Source organism: Amblyomma americanum, chromosome 7 (genome assembly GCF_052857255.1).
Source record: "Amblyomma americanum isolate KBUSLIRL-KWMA chromosome 7, ASM5285725v1, whole genome shotgun sequence".
NCBI classification, from domain to species: Eukaryota; Metazoa; Arthropoda; class Arachnida; order Ixodida; family Ixodidae; genus Amblyomma; species Amblyomma americanum.
In genome coordinates, this window is record NC_135503.1 from 113,208,839 (window position 1) to 113,223,453 (window position 14,615).

At 49.2% G+C, this 14,615-nt stretch overlaps 1 protein-coding gene across 1 annotated transcript; it reads right to left on the bottom strand.

Moving 5' to 3' along the window:
* Positions 1 to 533: 533 nt before the first annotated feature.
* On the bottom strand, positions 534 to 4,261 carry LOC144098012 (uncharacterized). Its single transcript, XM_077630584.1, has 2 exons — positions 3,630 to 4,261; positions 534 to 714 (listed from the first exon to the last, which is right to left on the bottom strand). The coding sequence occupies exons 1-2, from the start codon at positions 4,259 to 4,261 to the stop codon at positions 534 to 536; spliced, it is 813 nt and encodes a 270-aa protein (XP_077486710.1).
* Between the last annotated feature and the right edge of the window lie 10,354 nt (positions 4,262 to 14,615).

The following is a 14,615-nucleotide window of genomic DNA, read 5'->3' on the forward strand; positions in this document are numbered from 1 at the left end:
GAGGTCCCAGTTGGAATGGTCGGGACTGATATACATGGTGAGCATGTCACCGAGTGTCCGGTTAAACCGTTCGGTGAGGCCGTTGGTCTGAGGATTGTACGCTGTGCAGGTTCTGTGAACGATGCGGCACTCTTGCAGAAGCGCCTGGACAACCTCGGATAAAAACACACTGCCGCGGTCGCTCAGAAGCTCACGAGGGGCGCCGTGGTGGATAATGAGCTGGCGGAGAATGAAGAAAGCCACGTCTCGCGTTGTAGCCGCCGGAAGAGCCGCCGTTTCAGCATAGCGCGTGAGATGGTCTATGGCGACTATAACCCAACGGTGACCTGAAGGGGTAGAGGGCAGGGGCCCGTAAAGGTCGATGCCGACGCGATCAAAGGGACGGGCAGGGCAAGGTAATGACTGCGATGGGCCAGAAAGGCGCTGTGACGGAGACTTGCGGCGTTGGCACGCAATGCATGAGTGAATGTACTTGCGTAAAAAGCTGTACATTCCACGCCAGTAGTACCGGTGCCGAAGTCGAGTATAGGTTTTCAAAACACCAGCATGAGCAGTCGGAGGGTCGGCATGGACAGAGGCGCAGACTTCAGCTCGTAGTTGGCGAGGGATGACGAGGAGCCATTTTCGACCGTCGGGCATGCAATTGCGACGATAGAGGAGACTGTCATGCAGATATGAAGTGGCGGGCTTGTCGCCGAAGTGAGCGAGAGGCAGCTGCCGTAGGGGGCCCAGACAGATGGTGCACGAGAGATGTAATCCAGGGGACCTTGCGCTGTTCCACAAGCATGTTTACCGGGCGCAACGAGGACAGCTCGGAGTCAATGCTCGAGATGGGCGCAGTGTCGGAAGGCAGCGGAGACCGGGAGAGGGCGTCAGCGTCAGAGTGCTTACGGCCAGAGCGATAGACTACTCAAATGTAGTACTCCTGGAGGCGCAGAGCCCAGCGGCCAAGGCGACCCGATGGATCCTTCAACGATGGCAGCCAGCACAAAGCGTGATGATCGGTGACTACGTCGAAGGGGTGGCCGTAAAGGCAACTATTTTTCTGTGACGGAGTAATTGATCTCGGCCTTGGACAGCGTGCGGCCCGAATAGGCGACAACGTATTCTGGAAATCCAGGTATTCGCTGGGCGAGCACAGCACCAATGCCCATGCCGCTAGCATCCGTGTGTACTTTTGTCGGGACGTTTGGGTCGTAATGGCGAATGATGGAAGGTGAAGTAAGGAGGCGACGTAGGGTAACAAAAGCTTCATCGCACTCAGAGGACCATGACGACAAGGAGTTCTGGGCTTGAAGCCGCGTCAAAGGCAAAGTGATTGTAGCGAAATTTCGGATGAAGCGCCGAAAGTAAGAACAGAGGCCAATGAAACTCCGCAGTTCTTTGAGAGTAGAGGGCTTTGGAAAGTCGGCAACAGCGCGAAGCTTTGCCGGATTCGGAAGGATACCCGCTTTGGATACGACATGGCCGAGTACGATCAGTTGGCGAAAGCCGAAGTGGCATTTCTTCAAATTTAGTTGCAGGCCGGCGGCGGTGAGGGAGGTCAACACTTGGCGCAGACGAGTCAGATGTGTGGAGAAGTCGGCCGAGAAAACAACGATGTCGTCGAGGTAGCAAAGACACGTCTTCCAGCGCAAGCCGCGCAAGACGTTATCCATCATGCGTTCGAATGTTGCGGGGGCATTGCAAAGACCAAATGGCATTACGTTAAATTCGTATAGTTCGTCGGGCGTGACGAAAGCAGTTTTTTCACGATCGCATTTGGACATGAGGATTTGCCAGTATCCAGAACGCAGATCCAGGGACGAAAATAATTCCGCACCTTGCAGACAATCGAGGGCGTCATCGATGTGTGGTAGAGGATAAACGTCTTTCCTAGTTATTGCGCTTAGGCGGCGATAATCCACACAGAATCTTATGGAGCCATCTCTCGAACCAGCATGACCGGGGATGACCAAGGGCTGTGCGACGGCTGTATAATCCCACGCTCGAGCATGTCGTCCACTTGCTCGTTGAGGACTCGACGCTCTGTTGCTGAAACGCGATATGGGCGCTGTTGCAGAAGTGGATGGGAGCCGGAATCGACGGTATGATGGACATGTGAAGAACGCCCGAGGGGAGACTGGCACGCGTCAAACGATGAACGAAATTGGTTTAACAGGTGGAACAGCTGGTCACGGTAGGTAGAAGTGAGATCTTGATCGATGGCGCTATACAGAATGTCAGAGGGCGGTGGGGGTGATAGGGGAACAGGAGTAAGAGAGTCCAGCGATGGCGGGAGGGCAGTTTCTCGGTCGTCGTCAAGTTGCAGAAGTTCAGCCGGTTCGACGCACCCAAGGCATTCACCATGAATCAGGGTCACTGGACATGAGAGAGGGTTGCTGACGAGCATGGCTGTCGTTCCGGAGGTCACCGTGAGGACAGCGAAGGGTAGCGGTATGTTCTTGCGGCGAAGAAATAACTCCGATGGGGTAAAGAGTACAGTTACAGCAGGTTGGTTGCGTGGTGAGGCGCACGAGAGGGATACAAGGACAGAGGAATTTGCCGGGAGCTCGACATCGTGAGACAGGTGTACTTTGGCCGGATATTCAGGAGACGGTGCGGCCGGGTAGGCGTTGTGCAGGGCAGAGAAAGTAATTTCAGCGCGGGCACAATCGACGACGGCGGAGTGCTCAGAAAGAAAGTCCCATCCTAGAATTACGTCATGGGAGCAAGAGGAGAGGATTAGGAATTGAATGATGTACAAGACGTCTTGAATAACGACTCGCGCGGTGCAGGTTGCGAGCGGCTCGACCTGTTCGGCGGTAGCAGTGCGAAGAGAAACTCCTGAAAATGGCGTCATGACTTTCTTCAGTTTTCGACAAAATTTCGCGTCCATAATTGAGACAGCAGCTCCGGTGTCCACGAGAGCACAGGTTGCAACACCTTCGACAAAAACATCAATAACGTTTGTTGGTGAGAGCAGAGGCCTTGTAGAGTTCCCAGAGGACGCAGCTCTTGCCTCGGGAACTGCGCTCATTAGTTTACCGCAGCGAAGGGCTGGCCTGACGGCGCATAGGAGATAGGGAACGGCACCGCGGAAAAGAGGAATGATGAGAGGTGGCAGCCTGGCGGTTGGTGGAGAAGGCAGGAGGCAATGGGTCCGCTTGCACGCGGGGGGCTGTATGCAAGACCCATGCGCAGATGGTGGCAGGACGTCAGCAGGCGAAGAAGGACGTCTGCGGCAGTAGCGGGCTACATGGCCGGCTAAGCCGCAGGCAAAGCAAATAGGCCTATTGTCGCGAGTACGCCACAAACGACCGTAGTGCGAGGCTGCCGGCGTGAAGCGAGGCGACGGTTGTGCCACCTGAGCCCGATACGAGAAATCAGGCGGGGGCGTCGAATGTGGCGGCGCTTGAGTGGCGTCTTGAAAAGGGCTCAAGGAATGGGATTGTGGTCTGGCAAGAACGGCGGCGTACGTAAGAGGGGCAGCCACAGGTTGCTGGGGCAGGGGTGGCAGGGCCTCCGCGACTTGGGCTCGGATCGTCTGCTGAAGGGTGGGAGACAGCGCTGGCGGGAGGTTCCGAACTCCAGAGATGAGCGCTAGTTGGCGTGCGATCTCCTCTAGAATGAACTTCTGAATGTCATACCTGAGCTGCTGCCCTCCTGCGGTCTCGACATCAGCGGACAGGACGTCGGCAGGCTGTACGGTGCGACGAGTGAGGACGCGTTGCTTGCGGAGCTCCTCGTAGCTCTGGCACAAGCTGATGACGGAGGCCATGGTGGCCGGCTGCTTGGCTAGAAGCATTTGGAACGCATCTTCATCGATACCCTTCATGATAGTTTGGATCTTATCAGCCTCGGTCATATCGCTGTTCACGCGCTTGCAAAGATCCACCACGTCCTCAATATAACTAGTAAATGTCTCGTCAGGCTGCTGAGCCCGTTCACGTAAGCGCTGTTCGGCGCGAAGTTTGCGCACGCCAGGACGGCCAAATACCTCAGTGAAGCTCGTCTTGAACGTGGACCATGTGGCGATATCGGCATCGTGGTTACGGAACCAGAGGTTGGCGATATCAGCCAGGTAAAAGATGACGTTGTTTAGTTTCATGGCGTCGTCCCAGCGGTTGTCCGTGCTGACCCGCTCGTAGGAAGCCACCCAGTCCTCGACGTCAGAGTCGCCGAGCCCACTGAAGACAGCCGGGTCCCGTTGTCGAGGTGTGCCGGAGCAGACAAGCGGAGCAGCCTGTGGCTGGGGAGCCAGGGGGACGTTATTCGGCATTGCTGACGTTACAGTGCCACTGCGGAGCTCCAGGACGGAATCAGGAGCAACCTCCACCACTTGAAAGGAGGTTTAATAGCTTAGGCTCCACCAGAACGAGGAAGGCAGAACCAGGCGCAGAACGAGGCCTTCTAGGCGTCCGCGGTTATTCTAGAGCCCGGCAGCAGCACGCGCTCAGCGACAGCACTGCCGCTACCTCGTTGTCACATCTTCGTCTTTACAGTTACTTTACCTTATGTCGGAGTGGTCAGGGAAGCCATCGCCCGAGTCCTGAAAAAATCGGGTCTCCAGGTTGCGCAGAAGCCCACAAACACTGTTGCGCGTTGCCTACCTGTTTCCAAAGACCGACCGCAGAGACAAAGGGCCCAAGGCATTGTCTTCAAAATTTTATGCGCCGACTGCGACGCAAGCTACATCGGCGAAACCAAAATTTCAAAGAAAGAATTCGCAAGAGAGCGCAATCCAGTAGCCTAACATTCCTTGCACACCGACCATAGAATCAACTTCGAACAAAACCCGCATCCTCGGAACCGAAACAAATTACCACAAAAGGCTCCTTATGAAATCCTGGCTAATCCAAACCACCCCGAACAATATCAACCGCACAAAAAGAAACCTGCCCTCAGTATATGCCCAGTGACTTTGCTGGGCATATACTGGGGGCAACTCAACGAAAAAAAGTCGCGTCACCACCTCCCTACAGTGCGCCAGCGTGACTAACAGCCTAAACCCCCTCTCCTTCCTCAGCGCCTTTCGCGTCACAGCGGTCGTTCCTTTGACCCACCCCACTCCCCTCCATACTTAAAAGACGCTAGCTACTGCCCTCAGTCACCCCTGATGAAGGAGCCGAGTCCACTTCTAAACGCGGGGTTAAAGTTAAATTTTTTGGTTGGAGATGTGCAGTTCATTATATATGAGAACTCCGACGCGGTTCGCTACCCTGGCCTGCAATATCTTATTTGTAAGTACTACAAATATTTTATCTTGAGATACGTTCAGATATAATTGTGATTTGGCGAGTAAAGTGTTGCTTTGACTACATGCGGCTTTACTTTTTCCGGCAGGAACAGAGAACGAGACAAAGCACGAGGACGACTTCTAAGTACCTATTCTCATTTCCAAATGTCTGGCTTGACGTCGTCGCAGGGCAGATCTGCCCGAATGGCAAGAACTTTATTTTTCGCCTTTGATGCAATGAATTCAGCAAACATTCGCTAGTTTGTCGAACAGCAGGTTTTAATTCATGTGACCTGACATCCGATGCATTCAGGAATGCGTTTGTCATGTACAGCTTATGCAGGATAGGAAGCGGAACTGTTTTCTGTTCCACTACAGACCAGTCGGTAAGGATATGTGTACTACTTCCGCGCTGTTACTTCTTGCTGACGCTCGTGCAGGTGCAATAGAAAATCCGCAATTACGACACCTGTTTGCCGTGCCGCATCGTAGCTTACTAATGTTTGGATGTGAACACTGTGGCGCCGTCTAGTGGCAGTAAGTTAAAGCGCGCCACCTCCGGGCCGGAGAAACTTTTTATTTTCCTCAATTGCTGATGAATATAGCAAGAGAATTACCAGTCTTTTTTTCGAGGAAAAAAATCATGAAAATATAAAGATATGTTAAATCGGGCCCAAAGCTGAAGAGCTGCAGTGCAGTCGTTGCTATTTGGCTATGTACACGACATATAGTCAGGCTTAACTGCTCAAAAATCGGCAAATAATCTCAAAAACATGTCCTAGTTGTTACTCAAACCTCAACACATGAGTGAGATTTTGCAAATTAAAAGCGAATGCCTTCATGTATAGCGAGAAATGGCGCCGAAGAACGCGGCGGCGGTGCTGTATTAGGTCCGCGGCGGCCGTGCAGGGCACCGCCATGTTTGTTTACGAGCGAACGCTAACTCTCCGCAACGCTAAAAGAGATTCCGTAAAGTGCTTGCGGACCGGTAAGTGGCGGCGCATGCGCAGACGTCGCTTGCCGAGCCCGGTAAACGGTAACGTAAACACGGTAACGATATGCTATAACTCTCTTATAACTCTATTCTTGAATTTCGGTTTACGGTGGACCACCGGTCCCTTTCGTGACGAGGCCTAGCGAGTAAGCAGGATTCGTGTGTGCGATTTCGGCGATTGCGGAAAGCGAATTCGCAAGTTTTAGCGCCTGCAAATAGCTGTCGAGTGTACTTTTGGCTACAGTGCCTTTAAAGCGACGACTGCCTACATCGCAGGACGCGAGTACAATAAGAGGGAAGTGTCGATATATGTGACCCCGGTCTGCATAGCATGTGCAGAAGGCAGCCGGCAGTAGCCGTCGGCTTCGACTGTGGATAACAAATCTGGTTGTTTTCATTAATTCAAGTCATGTCCGAACGTATTTTTACCTAAACAGATCTAAAATTAAATTTTGGTTACATAAGAGAAAGCAGATACTATTAGCGGAAAGCGTTAGTATCCTACGCGAAGCGTTTCCCAAGCAGGCGATATAACAACATCGGCGCTTTTTGCAGTGTTATCATCGTGTGAAAGTGAGTAAAAGTGCAAATTGTGAGCTAGAGTACCTAATATTTAAGATAAGGATAACCCACCTGGCGTTTTATGCCACGCAAACGAGCAGTACTGTTTGCGCAAAGCCATGTAAACAACCTCAACGCGGGGCTGCAGTTGTTTGGTTTGGTTTATGGGGGTTTAACGTCCCAAAGCGACTCAGTCTATTAGAGACGCCGTAGTGAAGGACTCCGGAAATTTCGACCACCTGGGGTTCTTTAACGTGCACTGGGGGCTGCAGTTGTCCTAATCGTCGCACTCCTGGAACACAATGTGCACGCACAGCAAAATGCTGTACTATTATTTCGAAGCACTCATTTAGACGGCGGCGACTATTCATCGGTGCGGACAGTGAAAGCATTCGAGTCACGTAGGGTACTGCAACCGGCTTGGTTCCTGTAAACAGGTCCTATTAGTCGAAGGAAATGTATGTTCGATTTGCAAACGCGTACATGCAGCGCGGAAGTCGTCGCACTCGGCACTTTTCACTGCTTCTTTCGTGCTTCAAGGTTAGTGCAGTGCACCTTTTGATAATTTGAGTTTAATTATCGAGCTATGAATAGGGGACAAGAACTTGGTAGCTAGCTACAAAACGCCGCGGCTTTCGCGACGCACATCGGCGAAGGCATGCACGGCACGTGCCGCTTTTCACATACGGGTGCACTTGACTGCTCAAAAGAGACCACACTCATAACATACGAACAGCATGCTTCTAAGCGTAAATAATAAAGCAGGGGTCCATCGATTTCTGTATCCTAAGCAATCGGAAAGTGGGCGCCACGAGTAAGTCCGCTTTCCCAAGGATCACTCAGCTTGCGTACTAAGTTGAAGGCTTCCCAAAAGATAACACGTAAAATGCATTTTATTTCGCTAGGCTAAAAGAAAAAACTTTTCGAGCGACAGCTGTCTACGGTGGGCTTGCAAGCACCTCAACAGCTCGCAGCAGGCGACGCGTGGAGTGTATGAGCTCATGACGTCAGCGATCAGAGGTTGCGAGACCAGAAAGCAGTTCGCAGAAGGAACGAAAAAATTTGTTTTAAAAATATTTACCGCACAGAATCAACTGAAAATTGGGGGAAACTGTAATTTAACCTGTTGAGAATTAAAGGAAATAAGGAGGGTATGCGTGAAAATAGGCTGTCATGGCACCTTTAAAGGGTCCAAACTCACTTGCCAATAAAGTTTTCCATCCATCCATCCATTGATGAGGGCTACACTGCTGATTGAAAGGCTACCAACGGCAGCCCACCCAGGTAGCATATGGTACGGGTTTTATCGATCCCAGCCAAGACGATCGAATTTCGATGGAGACCAAATTCTAGAGGCCCGTATACTGTGCGATGTCAGTGCACGTTAATGATGGTTGCATTATTTTAATTGTCCCCGGACAGGGAGGAGGAGGGGAGGCAGGTTCCTTACATTTCAGTGGACAGGAGGCACGTACCACGGTGTCCAAGTTGTGAATACATCACTAGGTCATATGAAATCTCTCGACCAATCACCGTGGCCCACGGTAGCAGGTGTGCCGCTTGCTTTTATTTATTTATTTGATTACAACACCGTCAATACCGAAGCATTGCCAAGGAGAGGGGGGAACATTTGCTGCAAAGATTTGTGAGAAATCTTGGTTCAAGGGTAGCAATTTGTATGCAGAAGGCTTTAGGAAAAAACAGTATCAATTACCAGACTCCGAAAACATTACAGTAAACAGTAAAAAAGCATTAAAAGCCCGACATAGTATTAGCAACAAACATGCAAGAATGAAAAATGTAGATTACAAAACTCACAGCCCAAATTGCTTCTTTTACGAGTACGAAAACATGAGGGAACACAGCCATGGAAAAAGAGGAATAAAATATAAAGCCAACTACTTAAGCATATCATTTTTATTACGTAATAGGATAGCAAACAAGTTCAGAACGTCATGACTTCTTTTGAGCAATATAAATGAAAACTTGTTAAACAATTAGGCCACGTCATCAACAAACAAAATCGAACAAAGCTTTGCTGAAAAGAGCATAAACATTGACACATGCGATGTCAGCCGGGAGGTGGTTCCAGTCACCGCATGTACGTGGAAAGATGAGTAAGAGAATATCAATATGTTACAACAAATATATCCCACCTTGTGTTTCTGGTCAACTCGTGGCGAGTGATAAGCGGGTTCAAAAATGAGCTGCTTTCTTAAAGTGGAATGATAGTATACTTTGAAAAAGAGACAAACAGGGTAATGAAAGAATGTTCCTCATACTTGTTACGCTTGATGTGCAATGACAGATAAATTGAATGAGCCGCATTGTTCTAAACAAGTTCAAGGGTCTGACATAAGTTAGCTTGGTTAGCGACTCATATGGAAGGGGCTTATTCCAGTTTCGATCGTACAAGTGTCTTATAAACGACTATTTTTAATGAATCTGAGGCCTTGCTGAAATTTCTACGTAGATACCCGAGCATACGGTTAGCGTTACAAATTATTGAATCAATGTGCGGTTGCCGCGATGATGAGGTTATGAGCAGACCTAAGTACCGAAATGAGGATACGGCTTCCAGCTCAGTGTTATTCAGGTGGCACTTTAGAGGATGAGTGGAGCTACGTGATACACGCATTAAGGTGCATTTTTTAGTGTTAAGATCCGTTTTCTACATTTTACACCGATTTGCAATGCTTTCTATGTCCGACTAAAATTTCTATATCAGCTTCGTTGCAAACTTACCGATAAACAGCGCAGTCGTCAGTGTAGGAATCCATTGAAGATGTCACATAATTAGGAAGGTCATTAACAAGTATGAGGAAAAGCAATTGACCTGAAACAGAACCCTGAGGGACACTAGATGTTACCTTAGTTAGGTTTGAATGGTAGCCGTCAAGTATTACGTATGGACAGCGGATAGTAAAAAAGCACTCAATACAAAAAAGAAAATTATGGTGCAAATTCAAAAGAGAGAGCTGAGACATTAGTAGCTTATGGTTAAAGTTATCAAATGCTTTGAAGAAGTCAAGGAAAATGATATCGATATTGGAGTGGTTGTCAAGAAAAGCATGCAAACGATGTGTAAAGACCAGCAACTGCGTTTCGCAGGAAAATGAACGTCTGAAGCCATCTTGCGCATGTGTTATAAATGAGTTCTCTTCCGAGAAGTTAAAGATATGCGAATACAACATGCGCTCCAATATTTTGCAAGGAATGCTTTTTAATGATTTGAGTACATAATTTAGAGGTGAGTGTCTGTTACCTGATTTGTACGACACAACCACCTTCCCGGCCTCCCATTGCAAGGATAGTTTATTGCATTCAAGAGACAGCTGAAAAATTTCGGTCAAAACATACGACCACATCTTTGTTTGCTTCAAAAATTCTGAATTTATGATATCAGGCCCCGAAGATGAAGACATTTTCAAAGAATCAATTCTTTTTGAGATGCCGCAGGATCAATGATTACTGGGGACATCGGAGAACACTTGAAATCTGGAAATTCATCTGGAACATATTCTACAGACACGGACTAACAAGCAATCGTGAATACAGTATTCAAAACACAGGGGGATTCGACAGGTAGAATTGGCTCTCAAGAAACATCCTGAAGACAAATTGCTACGTCATCTTTCATATTTACAGTGGACCAACAGCTCTTTGGGTTGTTTATTAACATGTCTGGCAACGTGCTGTTAAAGAAGTGATTCTTGGCATCCAGGATTGCATCAGCGCACTCTCTTGAAACTGAGGTGTAGGCATCCCATCGATCATGCGTGTTTTGAGCTTTAGCTGAAGAAACAGCCGCTTGTTAGAAATGCACGCGAGTGTTCTACAAAACCACGGGACTCTAGCGTTGTTCGTGATCCATCTTAATGGAATGAATCTGCTGCAGACCTCAGTAACCTGCGCAGCAAACGAATCCCAGTTTTGCTGTACACAACGCAGTTAAAAATCTTTTACGTACGTATTCCAGTATCAACAAAGGTGCTCATTAATAGCGTAAAAGTTAGCTCCACTCTAGTCCCGAGTCCGCTTAGATTTTACTGGTGAACGTGGAAAAGGAATATTTAGGTCCAAGTGAAGCAAATCGTGGTCATTACTGCCGGTTAGATGGGTGATAGAAGAAGTGAATCCGGGCGGTCATCAGTATTAGATCTAGCGTATTGGCGGACTGCGACGTACATCTGGCTGGCTGTTTGATAAGCTGAGCGAATTGAAAACATGAGCAAAGGTCAAGAATTCTCTGACTTTGGCCCGAGAATGGAGAAATGATTGAGTACTGACCTTTCGAGGAAATATTAGCAAAGTTAAAGTCCCCTAACAGGAATATAGGTAAGGCAGGATAGCGAAACACAATGATACTGACCCCATCGTGCAGTTTCTCGATGAACGTTTCTCCGGTGTTTGGAGGGCGATAGCTGACGCCTAGTATTATTCTGCTATTACTGAGAGTAATACCGACCCATACGGTTTCCAAGCTAGAACCCGAAAGCAAAAATCTGAAGGTTCAGAGCCTAGCAAACTCGACTAATACAAATATGTCCACATAGAAAAGAGGGGCAGAAAAAGAAATAGCAGCGATATCCACGAGAGACGAACATGCGGCGGCACGAACAGATCAGCGTCAAAGGTTAATGCGCGAGTCCACAACGCTATCGCTGAAGTTTCTTTTCTTTATTGCATTAGTGTCAAAAAGCAAAATATATGTATGCTTATGCCACAAAACACCAGGCTGTGTAATACGAGCCCACCATATCCCCGCACGTTCCCACCTTCCCAGAGGAACGCCGAATCATGTTTTGAGCGCACGCAGCTTGTCTGCGCTCCGTGGAATTGTCGTCCTGGGCGCGCAAGATCCATTCGTAGATCCACATATTTGTCCGGATCAGACGTATAACGTCCAGAGTTACTTTAGGATACATTTTTATCCCAGGGAGTGGATTTTGTGGCATTATGCGGGACATTGAAGCCAACGCAAAAATGTGGGATCGCTAAGACTCGCAAGCACTTCGGCACCGGGTCCGGCATCCGTCACCGCGTTTGGTCTGATCGGTGAGCAGCTACTCCACTACGGCTTCGACGATGGATGTGGACCACACCCATGGCCACGACCCGGAGTAGGAAGGATTAGGAAGTGTCCCGAGCAGCAGCAAACAAGGCGAGACGAACTTTGACAATTCACAGCCAGAACCTTGATGGAAGACAATATACCTCAGGGCGGGACAGCGTGCACAAGGACACTCGACTCCGGAGGGGTACGATGATGACAAGAAGTCACCAGCACTGGATTCCACGAGCCGCAACAGTCCGCCTAGACTTCCTTAAGTCGACTAGTATGACTTTAAAGTGATTATCAAGCCCAGTGACCGTTTGGACCTAATGTGAAGAAGCTGTGAAGTCCTGCTTAGCTGGACAGAACAGAGACTGTCGCCGCTGTGGTTTTGCGGCCCCCTGAGCGCTGACCTAAGACCCCGCTACATTTGGTGGAGGTTCGGTTTAGCATCCTCGTACCGCCCTGGACTTCCGCAGCCGCACGCTACCGACCCCCGCTATGCCCGAGGACGCCAACCACCAAGCCGTGCAGGTGAGCTCCCCAGTCCTCTGTTCCGGCTCCCTCCGGTAGCGGAAGCCCGCCCTCTTCAGCAGTACTGCCGGTCATAACGCTGAAGACTGGCTCACATCATACGAGTGGGTTAGCACATATAACAAGTGGGACGACACTACCAAATTGAACAACGTCATCTTTTATTTGACCGGCGTTGCAACCTGTCGTTTCTCAACCACGAAGCAAACTTCTCTACCTGGACACCTTTCAAAGCGATCTTCACCCAAGTGTTTGACGTCCTGCTGTGCGCAAGCTACGCGCCGAACACCACTTGCGCAAGCTTTCACGGCAGTCGGGTGAGACGTTTACAAGCGAGAACGCGTTATGTGGCAAGACGCTCCGCGCCAAACCTTACATAGAGTTATCGAAGAGCAAAACATCATTATCGCGGCAACTTCTTATGTCGAAGACGCTTTCGTACATGTAAAGATCGATCACATCAACCTGCAACGAGAAAAGTACAACCTCAATGCCTACATGAGAATACCGCAGCACTCATTCAAAGGAGTGGTGCATGGGATTGACCACAGTGCACCAGACAGGCACCTAGAGAAATACTTTTCCTCGGAAACCCATGAAATCCTAGGCGTCCGAAAGCTCGGCAGTTCCAACTCGGCAGTGGTACTCTTCAGTGCATAAAAAGTTCTTTTCTTTGTTACCTACGGGTATATCGAACGTAACTTTTTTATAGGAAAACGACCGTTTTGCGTACTCTGCGGAAGAGAAATGCATAGACCGGACGACAGCCCCAGCCCAGCTGAATCGAAATGTGGCTTATGCGGCAAGCTGAACCCCGTGGGACGCTCACGATTGCACCCGAACTTGTGCGGCATGCCAGGGGAATCACCACACCTGCACGAGGGAATGCATAGTAAACATCGTGGATCCGGCCAATAAGCCTAAGAAGCGTCAACACCTCCGAGATCAGGAAGAGAAAGCGACCACAAGTCGCACCAGCAGGAACTACGCGGCAACAGTACGCATCAGCCGAAAAGAACAGTTCGAAAAAAGAAATCTAGGAGAGCGGCCTTCAATTCTACGTCCAGGTCCAAGTCGAGATCTAAGTCTAGACAGCATTGCAACTCGTCTGGCCGATCCGGAACGGAAGAGTCAAGGCATCATAGAGAGGAGGGGACCACCCGGTCGGTCTCCTTTGAACCTGAGGGGGATCCACCTGCAGAGCAAGCGCCACGCACAAGGGAACGTGGACCTTCTGAGAAGCAAGAAGACTCAAGAAACATCGTAAAGGTGGGCTATGCTGGATTACCTCCATGCTTCCCCGGAAGCACGATATCGAAGTAAATGAACGAATTGAAAGAAGAAATTATTCATCTAAAAAAAACAAAATGAGCCATTCAGAGGTGAACTTAAATTGGTCAGTTTGGTAAGGCTGCCGTCACAAACAACTCGCGAGAAAAGATCCCAAACCCCGCCAAACTAACACTCAGTTTATGAGCGCTTCATTGCAGAACTGAAGGCTGCCAGAGCGGAGCAGGATAACAAGTTCCTACAAGTTATCCAGATGGTCAAGAACGAGCTCTCTAACGAGTCCACCAACACTAGGAAATACATCAACTCCGCCACTGCCACAGTCCGAGAGGAATTCAGATCTATACACAACGAGTGCAACTCCCGAAATATAAGATACATATACGCCGACAGGAACCCCCGTCCAGAAGAATACGAACAAAGACCATGGCAAATGGGGACCGGAAACAATAATTTGGCAATATAATTGTCGGGGATTCAAAAAGATAAAAAGCTAGCCTTCAATTTTTCATCGACACGTCGGGGACGACACCTGCTGTAATAGTGCTTCAAGAAGCAAATACGGTCGTCAGCATGAAGGGGTACAAAAGTTTACAAGACGAATATAGCCTAGGATGCTTGTTCACAAGGGTTTTCCGCAAGGCTGCAAGAACCGCTAGTCGAAAATATCGAACATGCTTACGTTGAAATTCTTTCCAAACACAGAGGAAAACGCAGTTTGCACATACTGAACGCGTATAGTCGCCCTAGGGACTCAGGTAGTCAGATAGCCACGCTATTTGAGAATTTTATCAAGAGGGCAGGTAAGGACCCCCTCGTCATAGCCAGTGGTTTCAATGCGCCCCATCAAGCTTATGGGTATCATCACTTTAACACCCCGGAAATTAGGAGGATCCTTGAGATCGCTAACAGAGAAGGGCTCACATTCCTATCGAAGCCCTAGGAACCGACCAGAGCGGGCA

Coding starts and splice junctions, on each gene's coding strand:
- LOC144098012 (XM_077630584.1), bottom strand. CDS start 4,261: ATGCCGAATAACGTCCCCCTGGCTCCCCAGCCACAGGCTGCTCCGCTT. Junction 715..3,629: donor GCAGGAGGGCAGCAGCTCAG/GTATGACATTCA, acceptor CCCCTACGGCAG/CTGCCTCTCGCTCACTTCGG.